Source organism: Lipotes vexillifer, unplaced genomic scaffold (assembly GCF_000442215.2).
Source record: "Lipotes vexillifer unplaced genomic scaffold, Lipotes_vexillifer_v1.1 scaffold91, whole genome shotgun sequence".
NCBI classification, from domain to species: domain Eukaryota; kingdom Metazoa; phylum Chordata; class Mammalia; order Artiodactyla; family Lipotidae; genus Lipotes; species Lipotes vexillifer.
The window spans coordinates 5715644-5737412 of record NW_006777583.1 but is presented as its reverse complement, the minus strand read 5'-3'; the positions used below and the strand labels follow the sequence as shown (position 1 = coordinate 5737412).

General features: G+C 40.3%; 1 protein-coding gene across 1 annotated transcript in view; it reads right to left on the bottom strand.

The window, feature by feature from the left end:
• Nucleotides 1-19166: 19166 nt before the first annotated feature.
• COMMD10 (COMM domain containing 10) overlaps nucleotides 19167-21769 on the bottom strand; it is a 160829-nt gene continuing 158226 nt past the window's right edge. Inside the window, exons 6-7 of the mRNA XM_007451220.1 lie at nucleotides 20359-20418; nucleotides 19167-19635 (exon numbers count right to left, since the gene is read on the bottom strand). Coding sequence (XP_007451282.1) covers nucleotides 19597-19635; nucleotides 20359-20418 — 99 coding nt within the window. The 3' untranslated portion in view covers nucleotides 19167-19596. The remainder of the gene's footprint in view (nucleotides 19636-20358; nucleotides 20419-21769) is intronic.

Sequence of the window (21769 nt, the reverse complement as noted above, 5' to 3'; positions counted from 1 at the left end):
CTCCGCGGCATGTGGGATCTTCCCGGACCGGGGCACGAACCCGTGTCCCCTGCATCGGCAGGTGGATCCTCAACCACTGCGCCACCAAGGAAGCCCCCAAAACGTGTACTTTTAAAATGACAAAACATTGCTGAGAGAAATTTAAGAACTGAATAAATGGTAATTCACTATTGTTAAGATGTGACTCCTTCCCAAATTGATCTATAGATTAAATGCAGTCTCAATCGAGATCCCACTGGCATTTTTTTCCTTTGTAGCAACTGACAAGTTCATTCCAAAATTGAGAGAGAAATACAGAGGACCTAGAATATTTTAGGCAGTCTTGAAAAATTATAATGAAGTTTATTTCATGACTTATTATAGAGCTACAGTTATCAAGCAGTGTGGGTTTGGTGTAAGGATAAACACGTGCATGTTTCAAACAGAGTCTAGAATAGACCCTCATAATCAATGGCCAAATGATTTTGACAAAGGTGCCAAGATGATTCAATGAGGAAAAGATATGTATTCTTTTAAACAAATGATGTTGGCAAAACTGGCTATCTGTTTAGAGAAGAAATGAACTTTGGCCCTTACCTCACATCATTTATCAAAATTGCCTGAAAATGAATTATAGATTTAAACATAAAAGCTAAAGCTAAAACACTTTAAAAAGAAAGTACAGGAGAAAATGTTTGTGAATTTGAAGACGGCAAAGATTTCTTAGGACGCAGAAGGCACAAACCGTAATAGAAGGCACAAACCGTAATAGAAAGAAATTGGTAAAGGGTAGACTTTTTTTTTTTTTTTTTTTTTTTTTAAGGGATCTTCCCGGACCGGGCCCGTGTGCCCTGCATCGGCAGGCGGACTCAACCACTGCGCCACCAGGGAAGCCCCAAGGGTAGACTTTTTAAAAATTAAGCCCTCTGCTTTTGGGAGGCAAGCCACTGACAGGCAGAAAATATCTGCAATAAATATGTCTGACAATGGAATTGTTTCCAGAAAATACAAAGAACTCTTATGAAAAAGACAACCTAATTAAAAAAATGAGCAAAATATCTGAAAGGACAGTTCTCAAGATATCAAACAAGCACATGAAAAATTGCTCAATATCTTTAGTCATCATGGGAATGCAAATTAAAACCACTACATACCTAGAAAAGCTGAAATTAGAAAGACTGACAAATACCAACTGTTGGTGAGGATGTGAATCAATGACAATCCTCATAGATGGATGGTGGGAATGTAACATGGTACAATTATTTTGGAAAACAACTTGGCAATTTCTTATAAACAAACACTTCCCATACATTCATTAGTTCCTAGGCATTTCCACAAGAAAAATGAAAACATGTGCTCTCCCAAAGACAGACACAAATGTTCACAGCAGCTTTACTCATAGTAGCCCCAAACTAGAATTAGTCCAAAACCCATCAATAGATAAACAAACATTTTGTGGCATATCCATGCAATGAAATACTCTTCAGCGATAAAAAGGAACAAACTTTGGATATATACAGCAACATGGATAAATCTAAAAAGTATGCTGAACAAATGAAGCCAGACACAAAAGAGTACACACTGTATGCTTTCCATTTACATGAAATTCTAGGATAGGCAAAACTAATCTATAATGACATAAAAGGAATCAGTGATTGCCTGGATTCAGAGGTGGAAAAGATTGATTGCAAAGGAGCACATGGGATCTTTTGGGATGATGGAAATGTTCTGTATCTTGACTGTAATGGTGGTTACATTTGTGTATACATTTGTCAAAACGTATTGAATTGTACAATTAAAATAAATATATTTTATTGTATATAAACCGAATTTCAACAAATTTGACTAAAAATATAAATCCTAGTTATTTTTGTATTTAGTTTTCAGACAGCTGGATCTCAACATCCAGAATGACACATTGCAATGGCATAAGCTATGCCATTCTAAGGCCTGAACTCTAGCCAGCTGCTGGACCAGAGGCCTGGGACCACCTTCCTTTCAAAAACAGTAACATCCCAGGTCTAAAGTCCACTATTCTGAATGTCTCTGTTTATAGAATCCTATCCTAGCTGTTAGAAGAGGGTGATGAAGACTTGGCTAATAAAGAAGTCCCATGAAGAGCTATTGTATTCCTAGAGCTTAGCACATGCCTCTTGATTGAATAAATAAGACAGAAGTAAAAGAAGAGTACAGGCATACCTCATTTTATTGTGCTTTGCTTTATCGAGTTTCACAGTTTTGTGTTTTTTTTTTTTCAAATAGAAGGTTTGTGGCAACCTTGTGTTGAGCAAGTCTACTGGCGCCTTTTTTCCAACAGCGTTATTTTAAAATTAAGGTATGTATATTGTTTTTTTAGACATAATGCTATTGCACACAATATACTACAGAAGAGTGTAAATGTAACTTTTATATGCATTGGGAAACCAAAAAACTGTGATATTCACCTTACTGTGGTGATCTGGAAGTGAACCCGCAATACCTCTGAGGGATGCTTGTATTCCCGGAGGACACCTTAGATCTCTAGAGCAGTACATATGCAAGGACTGAGAGAGTCAGGGGTGGAGAGAGGGAGGCAAAGCAGCGGCCTTGAAGGAAACCATGAAGCCAGGAAGCGCCTCAGTACTGGCTCTTGGAGCAAGCCCAAGTTATGAAGCATACAACTAGCTGCACAACCCAAGCATTTGTAAATCCTTGCGGTGTCCTTCCTCACTGATTTCACTGGGCCAGGTAAGTAGAGCCATCCTCACTGTAACAGAGTCCCTAGTGAGGAAAATTTTATTTCCTGGGTACCTGCAATTCCCAGCAAGATGCATCTCCAGCCAGGGCCAGTCTGCAAAGTGCAACTCGCATTTCACTGTTACTCTTTGCAGAGAACCTGGCCTCTCCCAGGACGCTCACAGGCAGGCCTGTTTTCTCTTGCTTCCCACCACAGAGGTGTATGCACATCCGAAATCAATTAATCAGCATGGGCTCCTTCCCAATGACAGCCAACAAAGACAGTCTAAACATGGCTTGACTTAACTCACAAAGCTCTTGCTATATCCACATTCCCCCTTGGCTCATATGTGACCCATCTGTTGGTGAAAAATTAATGACACAGTATGTCACATATGCCCATACATTCGTTGTAGGATTCAAGCTAGAAGGCATGCTTTGGAGAAGCTCCAGAGGAGCACGTGGAACAGGCTCTGTTGGCACTCCCTCACTTAATAAAAGATTCCATACCTTGGTTCCCTGGACAAACATCTGATCAGAAATAGCAAAATGTCCTGCTAACTAAACCAACATGATAAAGGAAGATCTTTAGGACAATCAAGCAGCAGATGCTGCAGAGGAGTGATGGAGAGGCTTTATGTGCGGGTGTAAGACCACTTCAGAGAAACCAGTGATGCTTTGAGGAGGGTAGGACAAAGAACACTTTGCTTTGCCCCAAAAGCCTGGGATGCTGTGGATTAACAGATGGCCAATTAACTTCAGGGGAGTCAAACCCCAAACTCAACATATTTGACAGACTGCTAGTTGCTTTTCCAAAGGTAACAGCACGAGCGGGAGAATTTTTTGGATCCCCCAAACAGACTCTTCTGAGCTACTAGGTAAGGGACAACAATTTTCGGGGCATTTTCCCCCCATTTCCCGAGACGGCAGTTTGTATCATCACCCCTTCCCACCCCACTGGAAGAAGCAATGCAATGCAATGGTTAAGGGTTTGTACTGAGGACCATGAGACCTGCTCTCTGCTCCTGGCTCTACCAAGAAGGCGCCCTGTGGCCTTAGGTAAGTCACTTACCTTCTCTGAGCTTCACAAGTGGTTAGACCACTTGTTATTTCCCTAGTTCCTTCTGGGTCTTTTCATGTTTTCATTCAGTCTTCCAGAATGTTCTTTAGCTTGTCCTTTTGAGGCAACCATTTACTTGGTCTCCCAGTTAAGGGTCAATGCTGCTGTTTGACCTGCGCTTGGAGCCAACGCCGCTGTTCCCAAATGACATTTGATCAATTTCATTGAAAAAACGAGCGGATAACCACATGCATAAATAAATTCAGGCTCCTTCCTGCATCTCTGTGGGCTGCTATTACTTCCACCAAACAAGGGTGTTCAAATTAACTTCAACTGTGCTCAGTTAATCAGTCCTTATTCAGGACCTTCTATGTGTCAGGCATCAAAGTAGGCAGGTGCTTGCAGTGATCAAAGACAGATGACAAGATCCAGCCCATAAGACACTTTAGAAACTTCAACTATTTCCTGTACCTTGTCTGTGACAGCACACCAACAGTTGGTGAGTATGTCAGTCAGGGTCCAATCAGGAGACAGAATCCAAACAGTGATTTAAATAGGGGAAGTTTAACATAAAGAATCATGAAGTTGTGATAAAACAGTAACTCTAAGATATGAGAACGTTATAGGGTACCACAGGTTTCAGGGAGAGCCCAAGGAAGACTAAACTTGGAAGGGGATCCCCCCACCATCTCAAGGCTGGGGTTCATACCTGGTTAGAGAAGGTAGTTGAAGTCTACTGGATGGAAGAGAAATTTATTGGTTTTCCCAGGACAGAGCTGGTCTACAGTCACTGGGAGAGCAGGAAGCAACTCTCTGGCAGGTAAGTAAGCTCCAGCCAGTGACCAGATGTGTCCAGCCGCAGAGGGAATGCCACTGTTCGTAGGAGGCTTGGGACACCCACAGTGTCAGAAGGGCAAACCGGAGGGGCAGGGGGGATGGGTGAGTCATTGTCAGGGGGCCGATGTGTGGGCACACGGAGGAGCTGGATAGGACATGCAGTGTCTGTGTTGGGAGAGCCACGGGAGAGTGCTCACCAGGCTACGCTAGGCTGCAAGACTGCGGAGGACTGGGTGCTCTGGAGCCCTGGCTGGGGCAGAGCACCACCAGATGCCCTCACACCCACACCGGTGACCAATGGAGCAGCTGGTGGGACCTGCAGAAGCCTCTTCCTCCTGTACTGTCCCCCCAGTGCCCTCCACTGAGAAAGCTTAATGTGGTGCTCTCTGTAGAGAACTGGAAGGAATTCCAACTATTATTGCCAAGAGGCAAAAAGGGACATCAACAGAGCCTTAAACCAGGCGTCAGAATTCTGAGCACAACTTGTGTACTCTCAGGCAAGTGACTTAGATGTCTCAGTTTCAGCTTATTCATCTACAAAATGGAAATAATACTTGTCCAATTCACTAAACAACAATACTGTGAGGATCAAGTAAGATGAGGAGTATGAAGGGCTTTGTAAACTGTAAAGTGCTTCATGTTTCCAATGGGCATGGCTGTTAGCTGTATTCAGTATTCCACGTGCTGTCCCTCCAAGCTGCATGATGTTCCCCTGGTATTAAGGCCGAAGACATGAGACCTTGTCTTATTTCTTTTGAATCCGACACCTAGCACACGAACTGGCACAAAGCAGGCAGTTAATCCGTCTTTATTACCAGACCTGTACTCTTTTACTTACTTACTGACAGTCACATTAAGTGAGGAGCTTAAGCTTAAGGTAAAGATGGGTCTGACCTAGCAGGGACAGACCCGTAGCTCCTCAGAAGGGGCCCCACTGGTATTTCCCCATCTTTCAGCCAGAAAGCTGCGGAGGAGTCAGTAGGGAGAGCCCCTTGGCCCCCTGATCAGCCTCTTCCTGAGGCCCTGGGGCAATGCCTTTATGGTATTATCAACTCAAGGAGCTTCCAGAGGGCCTCACTTGCCGGCCTATTAAACAGTTGGTGGATAAACAGATGTATAGATGAACGAATGAAAAAGCAGAGTTGCCCAGCTAGGGTCTTGCCCGTATGAATATGATAACCATAGGGTTACTAAAATCCATTTTTTTGGTTAAATATAACACCTTAAAATACACACACACATGCACACAATCCTTTGTCCATTCATTTCTCCATTACTCCCTTTAAAAAAAATAATAAATGAAGAAATTGGGTACGCATGCAAAGCAACTGCTAATTTACTCATTGATTTTTTGTATTTTTGGAGCAGAAACCTCACAGAATAGAGCAGAGCTCTGTCTGGACACTGTGGGCACTGCTATCTGAGGTCTGAATCTGTCTCTCTCTGCATGAAGGGTAAGCTCCTGGTCGTCTGGGGCTCCCACTCCGCCTACCCTGGGGCTGCTACAGGTTCATGTGGGGAGGAAGCTGGGAACAACTGGAGGGATGAAAATTGAGGACAGGCTGATTGGTCTGGGAGAGGAACTTCCTGCCATCGGCCACTCCTCTCCCACAACGGCAGTCCTGAAGAAGCAGAAAAAGGCAAGCAAGTTTAATTACTCTGAACATATCCTGGGACATTTCAGAGCCCCCTGCATGGACCTGAAAGGTTGCATGTTTTTTGTGGGTTTTTTTTTTTTTTTCCACATACACACACTGTATTTTATTTTTACAAGAGATAAATAAACTGACACCAAGCACTGTGTTGCATGTTTTTTAACACTAAACGTCACTAACATAATTAGAAATTTTTTTTCTCCTGCCTATAACACATTTTAAATGTGGATGAGGTTCAGCCAATAAGCACTTTCATCTACTTGCACAAGGTAGTGGTTAATTGAGGCAGAAACAACTGGCATTGCAAAATCAGTTTGCCCTGCTTTTGATTCACACTGGTGCGGGTTAAATACTTCAGGGTGAAACTAACATATGGAAGAAGCCTTTAATTCAACCATTCCCCTGCCTGAAGCAAATCCTGTGGGTTTCATATGATGCGAATCAGCCCCACTTGCAGATAACTAAACACATTTAGAAAAGGAGGCACAAAGGTAGCCCTGAAGTGGCTTGGACATCTGTTACTGGAGCATGTAAGGGTAACTTGATCAGTCAATTAATATCTCGTCCTCTCTTCTCAGTTTTCTTCTTAGCTGTGTTGCTTTGTCAACACTTAGCCTGGAAAGAGAGAAGGCCAGTTTTCCACCGTTCTTTTCCTTCCACAAATTCAGCAAATGATCAAAAGACAGAATCATGTCAGTCTATCAAAGGTACATTCCATACCTCTTTAGCTTCCTGAGGAGCTTGAGGGAAAGGCTGAAGTTCAAGTTCTCAGAAATATAGAGGAAGTGGTGAATGTGAGGTCAATTTCCATCCTCCCTTGAACTGGTCTCATTGGTCTGTTGTGGCCTTTGAAACTGACTTAGCAACGTCTCCCCTCTGTTTTCACAGAAGTGTATATTTTGTTTATTAAGAATGTCAAGCTGGTCTTCAGAGAGAGTCAGTCACTGATTTTAAAGCCTTCTTCTGTTACTCAGTGCCCATTTGAGAGTTGAGGTATGAATGATGCCTTTGATATTTTTGTCCATAGCTCTCTACACATGTTTACCACTGAAAAACAAGACAGATTTGCTAAGAAAAGGGACAGAGGAGAAATTGTGATTGCATTTAATGGCACTTGACTAGAGAACCTCCAAACACCCAAATCTTGTCCTGCCAATCAATCACTCCTCAACCCTTGACATTCTCAAGGGAGCTGCATATAGAAAGACTGATAGCAAATGAGAAACAAAGTAACACTTTATTATTATCTTTCAGAGCTTGATCAGGCTGGGTTAGAGTGTGAGGTTCACTCTTAAGGCCTGAAAAGGACCCTCCTACCCCACACACATCAGCGTCGGCTCAAATTCTGGACCATCACTAGTCGCTACCAGCCACATGGCACAAAACTAAAGCAGTGATGCTTTTTTGAGATAGAGAAAGATGGCTAGGCTCTCTTCCCCTGGTGCTTCTGGCAAGTCCAACCCATGGAGCAAAAGCAGGGAGTGCAAGAGAGGGTCACCCCTGCACAAACGTGGGCTTTTTATAGCACTCTGCTCATCGGTAAACATCAACCAATACTTTATAATTAACCAAACAGAATGGCAGATCATTCTCCCTTAAAAGATGTAAGGGAGCTAGAAAGGGAGACAGTAGGAAAGTAGGTAAATAAATAGAAACATTCCTTCCCCTATGAAACATTCACCCTCTCCCCACAAACACGCTCTATTTGAAATCCTACACAGAGAAGCTTATGAAATAGATGTGGCTTCTTTAGGAAAGCCTGAAACACATGTAATTTAGTCTTAGAAAGCTGATGAAATGAGTAATTATTTAATTACAGGAGGAGTTTTTACTTCTCAAAAAACTTTATAGGGTACCACAGGTTTGAGGGAGAGCCCAAGGAAGACTGAACTTGGAAGGGGATCCCCCCACCATCTCAAGGCTGGGGTTCATACCTGGTTAGAGAAGGTAGTTGAAGTCTACTGGGTGGAAGAGAAATTTGTTGGTTTTCCCAGGACAGAGCTGGTCTACAGTCACTGGGAGAGCAGGAAGCAACTCTCTGGCAGGTAAGTAAGCTCCAGCCAGTGACCAGATGTGTCCAGCCGCAGAGGGAATGCCACTGTTCGTAGGAGGCTTGGGACACCCACAGTGTCAGAAGGGCAAACTGGAGGGGCAGGGGGCATGCGTGAGTCATTGTCGGGGGCCCGGTGTGTGGGCACACGGAGGAGCTGGATAGGACACGTGTTTTTTTTAACGTATTTTGCATTATCTACGTGAACTTTTTCAGATTTTTGTCCAGACTGTATATGCGTGCTAACTTGGAACAATCTGTGTCATGTAAGGGGAGACTTCTTTCTAAAACTCTGTCATTGAATTACCCACATCAGTAAGGAAAGCCTCTTTGTAGGCAGTGTGTGTATGTGTATCTTAATCAAGACAAATTTTTCAATAGGAAATTAAAACCTGGGTAATGAGCTCACAAAATCTGTCCATACTCAACATACATCTTAATATCAGAATGTTGCCGATGCCCTTCCAGAGCATTCCATTTGACCCTGTCACATACATCTCCTCTGAATTTGGTAGGAGCGTGATTGTTTTTCAGACTTTGCAGCATCAGTACCAGAAGCACATCTAGGTCAACTTTATGACCACCATAAATCTCCTCACAGCAGTGGGAGAACCTGCTCTAGCATTCTGGATAGGAGAAATCTGGCAGGTTATCAGGCTTTTATTCTACTCATATATATCTCCTTTTTTCATATATATCTCCTTTCATTGAATGAAAGGTTCAGTGACTTTAGGTGATCCTCCCCAGTGGATCACCTAAAGCCATTTAAAATCTAGGTTTATGGGCTTCCTGGTGGCGCAGTGGTTGGGCGTCCGCCTGCCGGTGCAGGGGACGCGGGTTCATGCCCCAGTCCGGGAAGATCCCACGTGCCACGGAGCGGCTGGGCCCGTGAGCCGTGGCCGCTGGGCCTGCGCGTCGGGAGCCTGTGCTCTGCAACGGGGGAGGCCACAGCAGTGGGAGGCCCGCGTACAGCAAAATAAATAAATAAATAAACCATAAAATCTAGCTTTATGATGGTTTTGCTTGCTTTTAAGAATTCAGATGGTACCGTGCAAATAAAAGAAGCAGAGGGAGAAAAACGATTAATGTACTCCATTAACTCGTTCAGCCAGTATTTCTTAAATACCCTGATGTTCACAGGACTACTTACATCAGCATGTAACAGAGAGGCTGGACTGCAAAGTGGAGCACATGGTCTGGGATGTTATGAGTCACTACTATCTCTGATCATTTGGAAAATTCCTGTGCTCTGCTGCCAAAGCAAAACTGCATTCCTCGATGGGGAGAAACACTGAACCTTCCAATGCTAAAGTGTGAGAACAGCTTGTTTCTGGGGACAGCTTTCTGCTTTGTTCATATGTAGCCTGGTTGAACCTGCAGGAAGAATCTGAACTGTGGACTAGAAAGAGAGCACAAAGAAAATCTGTTTATCTCAGAAGCAAGGAGACATGGGGAAAGACCTTGAGACATCACTGAGCTCCACGCCTCACAGCAAATCTACATTTATTAAAGATGAGAAAAACCTTATTATTGACTTTTCCTTAAACAATGCAGGAAGGATGTATTGTGTTCTTTAATACTCAGTTTCAGAAATAAATGCAACTATTAAAAATACTATTAATTGCTTTCCCCTTCTTTCCTTTACCTAGATTCCTTTGAAGAAAAAAAAAATTTAAAAACCCAAGTCATTTATAGAATGAGATTCTCATACTCCCATTAAAAGACAGCCTCTTCAATAAGTGGTGCTGGGAAAACTGGACAGCTACATGTAAAAGAATGAAATTAGAACACTCCCTAACACCATACAGAAAAATAAGCTCAAAATGGATTAAAGACCTAGATATAAGACGGGACACTATAAAACTCTTAGAGGAAAACACAGGAAAAACATTCTTTGACATAAATCACAGCAAGATCTTTTTTGACCCACCTTCTAGGGTAATTAAAATAAAAACAAAAATAAACAAATGGGACCTAATGAAACGTAAAAGCTTTTTGCACAGCAAAGGAAACCATAGCTAATCTACCTTACGTTTGTTAGTATATATATGTCCATGTCTCTCTCGCCCTATTACAGCTCACCCTTCCCCCTCCCCATATCCTCAAGTCCGCTCTCCAGTAGGTCTGTGTCTTTACAGTGGGAAGCAGCCACATGGCACAGGGATATCTGCTCTGTGCTTTGTGACCGCCTGGAGGGGTGGGATAGGGAGGGTGGGAGGGAGGGAGACGCAAGAGGGAAGAGATATGGGAATATATGTATATGTATAACTGATTCACTTTGTTATAAAGCAGAAACTAACACACCATTGTAAAGCAATTATACCCCAATAAAGATGTTAAAAAAAAAAAGGAAACCATAAACAAGATGAAAAGACAACCCTCAGAATGGGAGAAAATATTTGCAAACGAAGAAACGGACAAAGGATCAACCTCCAAAATATACAAATGCTCATGCAGCTCAATATCAAAAAAACAAACAACCCAATCCAAAAATGGGCAGAGACATAAATAGACATTTCTCCAAAGAAGACATACAGATGGCCAAGAAGCACATGAAAAGATGCTCAACATCACTAATTATTAGAGAAATGCAAATCAGAACTACAATGAGGTATTACCTCACACAGATCAGAATGGCCACCATCAAAAAGTCTACAAACAATAAATGCTGGAGAGGGTGTGGAGAAAAGGGAACCCTTTTGCACTGTTGGTGGGAATGTAAATTGATACAGCCAGTATAGAGAACAGTATGGAGGTTCCTTAGGAAACTAAAAACAGAACTACCATACGACCCAGCAATCCCACTACTGGGCATATACCCTGAGAAAACCATAATTCAAAAGGACACATGCACCCCAATGTTTATTGCAGCACTATTTACAATAGCCAGGACATGAAAACAACCTAAATGTCCTACAATAGATGAATGGATAAAGAAGATGTGGTACATAATATATACAATGGAATATTACTTGGCTATAAAAAGGAACAAAATTGGGTCATTTGTAGAGATGTGGATGGACCTAGAGTCTGGCATACAGAGTGAAGTAAGTCAGAAAGAGAAAAACAAGTATCGTATATTAACGCATATATGTGGAATCTAGAAAAATGATACAGATGAACCTATTTTCAGGGCAGGAATAGAGATGTAGACGAAGAGAACAGACATGTGGACACTGGTGGGGAACGGGAGGGTGGGACGAATTGGAAGATTAGGTTTGACATAAATACACTACCATGTGTGAAATACATAGCTAGAGGGCTTCCCTGGTGGCGCAGTGGTTGAGAGTCCGCCTGCCGATGCAGGGGACACGGGTTTGTGCCCCGGTCCGGGAAGATCCCACATGCCACGGAGCGGCTAGGCCCGTGAGCCACGGCTGCTGAGCCTGTGCGTCTGGAGCCTGTGCTCCGCAACGGGAGAAGCCGCAACAGTGAGGCCCGCGTACCGCAAAAAAAACCCCAAAACAAATACATAGCTAGAGCGAACCTGCTGTATAGCACAGGGAGCCCAGCTCGGTGCTCTGTGATGACCTAGATGGGTGGGATGGGGGGGTGGGGTGGGAGGGATGTCCAAGAGGGAGGGGATATAGGTATACATATAGCTGATTCACTTCACTGTACAGCAGAAACTAATACAACACTGTACAGCAATTTTACTTCAGTAAAAAAAATAATAAAACAGATCCGTTTTGAAAAAAAAAGTCATTTATAGAATGAGATTCTCGAACTCATTAAAAGAAGCTAAAAATGACTGAACTCTAGTTTTACTAAGGGAACATTATTATATATTCATTATTTTTCCTGCTTTGGAGATTAAAACAGTTTCTCTAATCCTGTAGCATCCTCTTCCTTACCGTTATATAGCCTGGACCTGCTTCAACTTTCTTGTCTTTGCAGACTAATTCTTTTCAAATAAAAACTAATAACTTTCTATTTCAAATAAAACAAAGCAAGCTAAGAGAACAGCCATCACTTGGATTTGGATCATAGGTCTTCGGTCAGCTAGTACAACCTCACACTTCAGACAAAAGCAAAAGACCTTTAATAAGATTCAAGAGTATGTATGACAGGGGAAGGGGGGCAGGAGGGGGAAGGAAGCAATGATAAAATCCTTGAAATTCTCCCAAATTATAAATGCCATTAAGCTTTACTATAAAATCCCTCAAATTAATGTGTTTCTAATTTTAGCATTAAATGAGGCTGGTGTATTGAGTAGAACTATTTGCATAATGATGACAAAAATCAAAGTTTTAGAGAAGCAAAATTGACGCATTTGAAACTTAAATTCTAATTCCTGAGCAGCTTCTGACTAATGAGCCTGAACAAGTCAGAAATGTCCTGGCCCTCATCCTCAACAGTGGAAAAGAGAGTATGTAAAGATGTTGGGGAAAATTTACAACATACACCTATGGTTTCTTAAACTTTCCCTTCCAAGTAGCAACACTGGGGGTGGGGATTCATATATCCTCTCAGTAGCTCTGAGAGTTTAGCCTGAAGTCGCAGGCTGCAAGCACAGTGGGTTTTTTTTGTTTTTTGTTTTTTGAAGTTTCCCATTTTCTCTTTGACTTTTATATGTATTTCCAACTATATGCTGTAAAATATTCATCTCTCTTTAAAAATATACATGCTCTAAATTACTGGCTAATTAAAATGTTACCCCCATATTAGTTAGGCTATAGGCTACACTGCTATTTTAAAAAGATACCAAATATAGTCGTTAAACAAGATGTTTTATTTCTCATGTAAGGGTCTGGAGGCAGCAGCTTGCCAAGGGCGTATCAGCAGTACTGCTCTATAAAGATAATCAAGGACCCAGCTTCCTTCCATCTTGTTGCTCTCTACCCCTTAAGGCATTATCCTTATCTGTTCAGTCAAACCTAACTTAGCTTCAAATCTATGTTTCAGTCATAGAAAGGGCAAAGAAAAGTGAAGATGAATATAATTTTCACTCACATTTCACTGGTGGGACCTAGTCATATGGCTGCAGTAGCTACAGAGCATGGAAAAATATAATTTCCAGTTGGATGGCCATGTGGCTGGCAAAAATTAAAATAAAGGTGATGCTACAGAAATATACACCACACCTGTCTTACGGATTTATGTCTACCAATGGCTATATTCCTCTAGAGGTACCCTAGAGCAGCACGGTATAAGGAATGGGTCTGCAAACGTTTCATGTAAAGAGCCAGGTAGTGAATATTTTAGGCTTCGTGGGTATATGCTCTCTTTTGCAACTACTATTGTGGTGCAAAAGCAGCCATAGACTGTATGACTATAAGTAAGCGAAAGAACACGGCTGTTGCTTTAGTTATCTATCACAACATAACAAATGACTATAACATCAGAAGTTCAAATCAACACATTTATTATCTCACAATTACCATGGGTCAGGAGTCTGGGTCTTCACATAGGATCTCACAAGGCTGCAGTCACAGTCAGTTGGAGTGTGTTCTCTTCTGGAGGCTTGACTGGGAAAGAATCCACTTCCAAACTCACACAAGTTGTTTGCAGATCTATTTCCTTGTGGCTGTAGGGCAGAGTGCTTAGGGCCTCAGCTTCCTGGTGGCTACTGGTTGCCCTCAGCACCTACAGGCCACCCGTAGTTCCTTGTCTTGTGGTTCTGTCCACATGCCCTCTTACAACATGGCAGCTTGCTTCTTCAAAGCCAAGAGGGGAGAAAGTCTCTAGAGTGAGTTTGGTAGCATGACAGAATTTCACATAATGTAAGTCACGGGAGTGGCATTCCATTACCTTTGACAGATGATTGGGAGTCTGTCCAGCAGAGCTGTGTTCCAATAAAACTTTATGAAAACAAATGGTGGGCTGGATTAGGCCCACAGGCCATAGTTTACAGACCCCTGGCATAATAAATAAGGTGTAGAAGCCATTGTTTAAGGTAAGAAAAGATAAAAATTAATTGAATAGAGTTAGAGAAAAAGAATCCTCAGAGCCAGAGGAGCTTTGTAGAAACAAAGTCATAGAAAAAATGCATTTCTGATTCTGGTCCTATCCCATAATACACATACCTTGTTAATGAAAAATTAAGAATGGGATAGATGAGCATTATGCTCAAATTTATTTATCATAAAATAGAGTTGTTATTGGAACTCTAACTAAATTCAAAGTGAAGGGGCTTCATAGCAAGCTTTCTCCGATTTTAGTTCAATTCAAACCTTACCTTGAATAATTTCAACAGAAAGCCTGGTCATTTTCTTAGTGATTATGAAAATGACAGCTAACACTTACATGATTATTGCAAATCAGGAATTATGCTAAATATTTAACATGAATGACCTCATTTAATCTTCATAACACTCCCATGTAATTTAGATTATTATTATTCCCACCACAAAGATGAGGAAACTGAACTTTAGCAAATTAAGCAACACAAAAAGCAGCACAACTAGCATATGACTCTTAGTCTTTCCTGAGGGTCCTGACACTTAAATTTTATTTGAAGTGTAATGGGAAGTCTTTGAAGGGTTTAAAGCAGGGAGGTAGTGTAATTAATATGATTAATGTTTTAAAAATATTAGCTCTGTGTGGAGACTGGACTGAAGGGGGGCTAGAGGAAGCAAGGTAGTCCAGGGCAAAGATGATGGTAGCTTGGAAAAGGTAGTATCCTAGAGATATATTTGCAAAATATTCAGGTGGTAGAAGTGACAGGCTACCTCTCTAATTGAAAAGCACTCCACTATTCCCTTGTTCACGACACTCTAGCCACACTGATCTCTGGTTCCTGAAACGCGCTAAGCCTTTTCCAATCTCTGAGATTCTGCATTGGCCATTCTCTCTATCTAGAATGCTTTTCACTGTATTCTGCTATTGCCTCATTCTAACTCATCTTACAGGACTCAGCCCAAATCTCACTTCCTCAGAGAGTCTTTCCTTGATGCACCATCTAAGTTTCGTCCTATCTTTTTAATCCAATTATTTTTTATCCCATACTTATTCACAATTTATTATATTTTGCTTGTTTTTTTTTTAACTTGTCATTTTTAAAAAATTTTATTTTATTTACTTTTGGCTGCGTTGGGTCCTCGTTGCTGCGCACGGGCTTTCTCTAGTTGCAGTGAGCGGGGGCTACTCTTCGTTGTGGTGCGCGGGCCTCTCATTGCGGTGGCTTCTCTTGTTGCATAGCATGGGCTCTAGGCACACAGGCTTCAGTAGTTGTGGCATGCGGGCTCAGCAGTTGTGGCTCACAGGCCCTAGAGCGCAGGCTCAGTAGTTGTGGTGCATGGGCTTAGTTGCTCCATGGCATGTGGGATCTTCCTGGACCAGGGCTTGAACCCATGTCCCCTGCATTGGCAGGCAGATTCTTAACCACTCCGCCAGCAGGGAAGCCCCTAACTTTTCATTTTATATTGGAGTATAGTTGATTAACAATGTTGTATTAGTTTCGGGTGTACAACAAAGTGATTCAGTTATACATATACATGTATCTATTCTTTTTCAAATTCTTTTCCCAATTAGGTTGTTACATTTTGCTTGTTATTTAACTGACTAACACATTACACTTCAAGATGCCAGGAACTATATTACTTTTGCTCATCACTGTTAACATAATGTCTAGCATATACACAGCTCCTGGCACCACAGGCAGTCACTGAATATTTGCTGAGGAAGTAAATGTCTGACTTCAGTGCTTTTACGCTTAAACACTGTGCAACTGTTTTTCACATTTGCTGATTTTAGAAGAAATTTTTCTCTTCTATCCCTCTGGAATTATCAACATAACATATCCCAAGTAATTCGTGATGCTTAAATCTCCAACCCACTCTCACTCCACAATCTTCCTAAACCCATTCCTAGATTTTAAAAAATGTTGAGAATAAAATGTACAGTAGGAGGAAGAGGGTGATGAAGTTGGCTTGAGGCAGGTGAGTTCTCATTTATTGTTGGTAAGAGTATAAACTGTTATGAAGCTTTGAGAAAACAATTTATCAATATGCAAAAATGGCCTTAAAATAAATGTAAATAGGGACTGCCCTGGTGGCACAGTGGTTAAGACTCTGCACTCCCAATGCAGGGGGCCCGGGTTCAATCCCTGGTCAGGGATCTAGATCCCACGTGCATGCCGCAACTAAGAGTTTACATGCTACAACTAAGGAGCCCACCAGCCACAACTAAGGAGCCCACCAGCCACAACTAAGAAGGCCATGTGCTGCAACCAAGGAGCAGCCTGCCTGCACCAACTAAGACCCAGCACAACCAAAATAAAAAATAAATGTAAATAAATAAAAACATATACAAAGAGGGGTGTGTGTGTGTTTGAATTTACATGAGATATCTGAAAAGATATAAACCAAACGTTTCTAACTAGTTAGATAGGTATTTCTAGTGAGTAAGAGAGCAAAATAGACTTTATTAAAAACACTTTTAAAAAATATAGGCAATTTTATATTTATAATAAAATCCCATTAAAAGTAAAAACAGAGGGCTTCCCTGGTGGCGCAGTGGTTGAGAGTCCGCCTGCCGATGCAGGGGACATGGGTTCGTGCCCCAGTCTGGGAAGATCCCACATGCCGCGCAGTGGCCGGGCCCGTGAGTCATGGCCGCTGAGCCTGCGCGTCCGGAGCCTGTGCTCCGCAATGGGAGAGGCCATAGCAGTGAGAGCCCCATGCCCCCCCCCCCCCCCCCCCCCACAAAAAAAGTAAAAACAGAAAATAAATCTTCATACTTTTGGCATAATAATCCTACTTCTGGGAACCCGTATTAATAAAGTAATGAGAAATGTGGTTTAGGGTTTATTTATAATGATCTTTACCAGTTGAGTTCTTTAGTATTTTAAAAAACTGGAAATAATCTGAATGTCCAACAACAGATTGAATAAATAAAGTGTAACTCATTCAAATGAAGGACTACTTAAAGATAGTAGAGAAAGATATATGAATAGGAAAAAACAAAAAAACCTTCAATAAAATCTACCAAAATAGGGGCTTCCCTGGTGGCGCAGTGGTTGAGAGTCCGCCTGCCGATGCAGGGGACACGGGTTCGTGCCCCGGTCTGGGAAGATCCCACATGCCACGGAGCGGCTGGGCCCGTGAGCCATGGCCGCTGAGCCTGTGCGTCCGGAGCCTATGCTCCGCAACGGGAGAGGCCACAACAGTGAGAGGCCCATGTACTGCAAAAAAAAAAAAAAAAAAATCTACCAAAATGTCCTTAACGGCTGTTTCTGGATGTTGAGAGTCTATGATTTTAGGTTACTCCTTTATGATTTTTTTGGTGTTTCCTACTTAAAAATAATCATATTTTATAATTGGAGAATTGCAAATATTATTTGTAGTACTCCTTTCTAACAAGTAATTTATATTTTTATTCAATCCTCATGACAAGCACTCACACAAAACATGTTTATTTGCTAAGACACTAGGTTTCAGTTCCCACTTATGGCCACCCACCTTATTTCTATGAAAATGTAACACACACCTTAATAATCTTTGGGAATGATATCTTCTTTTACTTGTGTATCATAACAACGGTGGTAGCTTAAGAAATAAAATTATCTGGAATTAAATATATTTCAGGAATAATTACGTTCTTAGTTAGAATCAGACCTAGTACTTACTTGTCCTTCCTTCAATGCCTTTGGTCAGACTTTCCTGAACTAGACTGATGGAGAGAAAACTATTTACCACTATTTTAAGCTACAAATAGGAAATTTCATTATGAAGTATCACATTTAACTTAGATACTTACACTGGGAGTTAAGTTGGCATCAAACCAATGAAAACTTCTACCTATTCATATGGTCACTGTTGGGAAGGCCCAACAAATTCAACTTGAAATGATGTATGTTTATTTGTAGATAAGAAGTCTGAAAGAATATTTACCAAAATGTTTACAGTAGTCAGGTACTTTCCTCTGGGGACCAGTAGAACAGAGCGTAAAAATGTAAGATAGATCCCACAAGCAATGGGGATAATGGGAAACAAATTCCATTATATTATAAACACGTCTTCTAGATATCCTATCAATGGAAGTTTGAGTTTAAAAACTTTTCAAATCAACCAAGTATGGACAGCCACTATAATACTTACATTCTGAAATAATCCAAACACCTAATCCTTCTAAGCAACAACATAAAAGCACACGTATAAATAAGTAAGGGCATAAATTCCATATACTGAACATTTATTTGGGAGACATTTAACATTCATATTACTCAGATACCTCATATAAAGAATGTGATTTAAATCCAGTGGTTCTGTTTAACTATAGCACATTTCTGAAATCAAATTCTTTCACGTGAAGTCATATTTGAATCTCTCTCTGTCTCTCTGTTCTCTCTCTCTCATTTTCTCCCCCGCTCCCCTCTCCCTTTCTCTCCTTTCCTCCCTCACTCTCTGTCTTTCTCTCTAGAAATAATATAGTGCAGACATTTCATTCATAAAAAATTCAACTGATATTATTTTCTGCAGGCAACCATACTCACATTTATATAGATCCATAGCATAAAATATTGTGCACTTCAGTTCAACTAATTCTAAGACACAAAAATCTTCTTGGCTGAAATTAACATGTTTACAAAAAGAGAACATAAAATTTGTTTTACATTCTGTTTTAAAATTTTAAGGATAATCATTTAGCACTCATTACAACTATTTTTATTCATGATCTGAATCTGTCTCCCACACCTTGAAATGAATCATTATTAATTTTCAGTACAAAAAAAAGCACACGAAAACCTGAACTGTTATTAAATCATTAAACTCAGAGAAAAAATTAAAGTGCACAGAGATGCTCATACTGGAGTTGGCTGATGTACTAGTACTAACTCTATTTAAAATTTCTTTCCTATATTATTTCCCAAGCAAAATACACTCATTATATTAAAGGAAACAAATGCCGTAATATATTTAATTGACTGTGGCTACTTTCTTACTTTTATTAATGTAATTAAAGAAGTTCTGTGTTCTAAGGTACATATTACACTTTGTATCCATGGACCCTTCTTGACACATAGAAATATCATCAAGTATGTAAAAAATAAACAGGTCAGGCAATAAAGCAAAAATAGGACAGTAAAAACAATACGATATTCACTTTTGTTCCCCTTAAAACAAAAATGTTCTTAACAATTGCTTGCTGTTGGCTCACAGAACTGGAGAATGTATATTAGAACTCCAGTACTCAAAACAATGATCTTCCTTGGCTGTTATTGTATAAGAAGCAATAAACCGTATAATTTACAAGAAGAAAGCTAATGAATCCTTCAGAAAACACAACCTGGCAGTTTATCTTCAATGCAAAACAATGAGGTGGCAGGAGTGTGATAGAGAAACCAGTCTTTGAGAACATCATGTAAGGGAATCCAGCTGTGCTTGTATGGTCTCTAGCTATTTACAAAGACAAAAAAAAAAAAAAAAGAGAAAGTTGGTGAAGGGAGAGAAATTCATATGAAGTGTTGTTTAGAAACATGCAAATGAAAGAAAAGGATGTAACTGGTAACTATGTATTTTAAATGTACTCACATAAGCAATAAATATACCACTTAGAAAATTTTTCTTTTTATGTGGATATTAGAATTCAAGCTTGCTATCTGTTTTCAAATTTGTAAAAGAGAATTTCTAAATACTACTGTTTAAAATGCATCCAGCTTTCATTTTAGATTTCTAAAGGGGGGGAGGGTGGTAGAGGGGGCAGTGCATTTTCCTGGATTACAAAATCAGTATTTACAAAGAAACACGAAATATCCTCAAAGATAAATCTTTAAAGGCCTGGTATCAGCCTTTTCCCTTGGGCCCAGAAATTAAAATATTTAATATTACCTATCTCTAAAGTGCCAGCGTGGCTAGATACCACACAGTTTATTATTTAATGCTTTACATTAAAACAACAATCCTACTGCTTTAATTAAAACCATATCCATTCTCTTCCTGATTTCGTTTGTCAGATTCTCTTCATCTTGGCAATGCTTCTTACTGTGAAACATAAGATGTTTATAAGGGAAGTTTAAAGAACTCAACTCTGTAATGGGCATTTAAAAAGAAGAATTCATAAAGTGGAGGAAACATTGTGAAAAACCCTACATTATCAGAAATTATTTAAAAAGTACAGACCTTGTTATAGAAATCAAACAATTCCTTGTGATTGAATTCCAGAAGAACTTTTTTCAGGCTCTGTAAAGAAAAAAGAAAGAAAGAAAAAAATTTAGTTGTGTACAATTTACATTGCATTTTTTTTCCTCTCCAGCTATCCTCAGAATATGCCATATTATTCTGAGTGGTTTAAAAAAAACAAACAAACAAAACTTACCTCCTCTACTCAACCCCACTGTTCCAAGAACTCAAAAATACATTTAATAACACTCCACTTTAGCAAAAGGTTTCAACTCTATAGGGGTATCTGTTCTTTAAGTTGACTCCACAACGGTTAATAAAATATATTCCAACAAGAGAACAATTTCATTATGTATTTTTTCAAGACAGAGATAATACATGAGATTATATTTCATCTTTCTCAGCAGTCCATTTGAAATCTAGTAAATACCATTACACGAAGACACTGGAGGCAGCATATCTGATTGAACTCATCCAGCCATTAATGCCTCACATCAGCACAGCTGCTGCCTCCAAGCATTAATCTAACAGTTATGATCTTAACATGCTGAGATTGTTATCTTTTGTAATGTACAGACTCAGCACAAGTTAACAACACAACAGCTTCAAAGCTGGGACTTAAACCTGCTCATTCCTTTCACCTCAAATGCAATAGAGAAATCGTTATGGATGCTACAGATGCTAAGTAATATTGTGTACGTGTGCATGATAGTGCAGTAAAGTGCGACATTAACCCAACCCACCCCAATCCGCTTTTGGTTGATTTTGTAAACAGAGGAAACACTGTTTCTGAAAATTGTTCAAACATGTTTATTTTACTCAACGTACCTTTGGGAAGTGAAAGTTAATGGGGAGAGAATACCAAGAATGTATCACCCGCTCTGACCATACTGTCATGCTCACATGACATACAACAGGCACCATGAATTGAAGAAGTGGAAAACTGTTGCAAACAGACATTGATTCATGCACTTAATTGCCTATGGTCATTTCCAACACTGTATTAATTCTATTTCTCAGTTTCTATGCTCACTTTTTTTTTGTTTTATTTGTTTTAATAATTTCCATTTCCATCCACAAAGCCAACATTTTCAAAACAAGCTTTCTCCTAATTTTAGGAGAGTCAGTGGGGCTCTGCTCAGAAATGGCACCTCCCTTTCCATGAAGCCTAAGCACATAGGCTCAAATTCCTTTCTTTGTTTTCTCTTATACATCCATGTAAGTTTCAAAATGAATGAAGAAGCATACTGGCTTTAATGCCTTATCCTTTACGAACGATAAAAAAAAAAACTATGAATTTTTCAAATCATATTAGAAGAATCAGTTGGCTAACTGGCACATATCCTGAAACCTCCAAAGGCTGAATCGGCATTATCTAGCAGTGCTATATTTCCTTCCAGCAGTTAAAGGG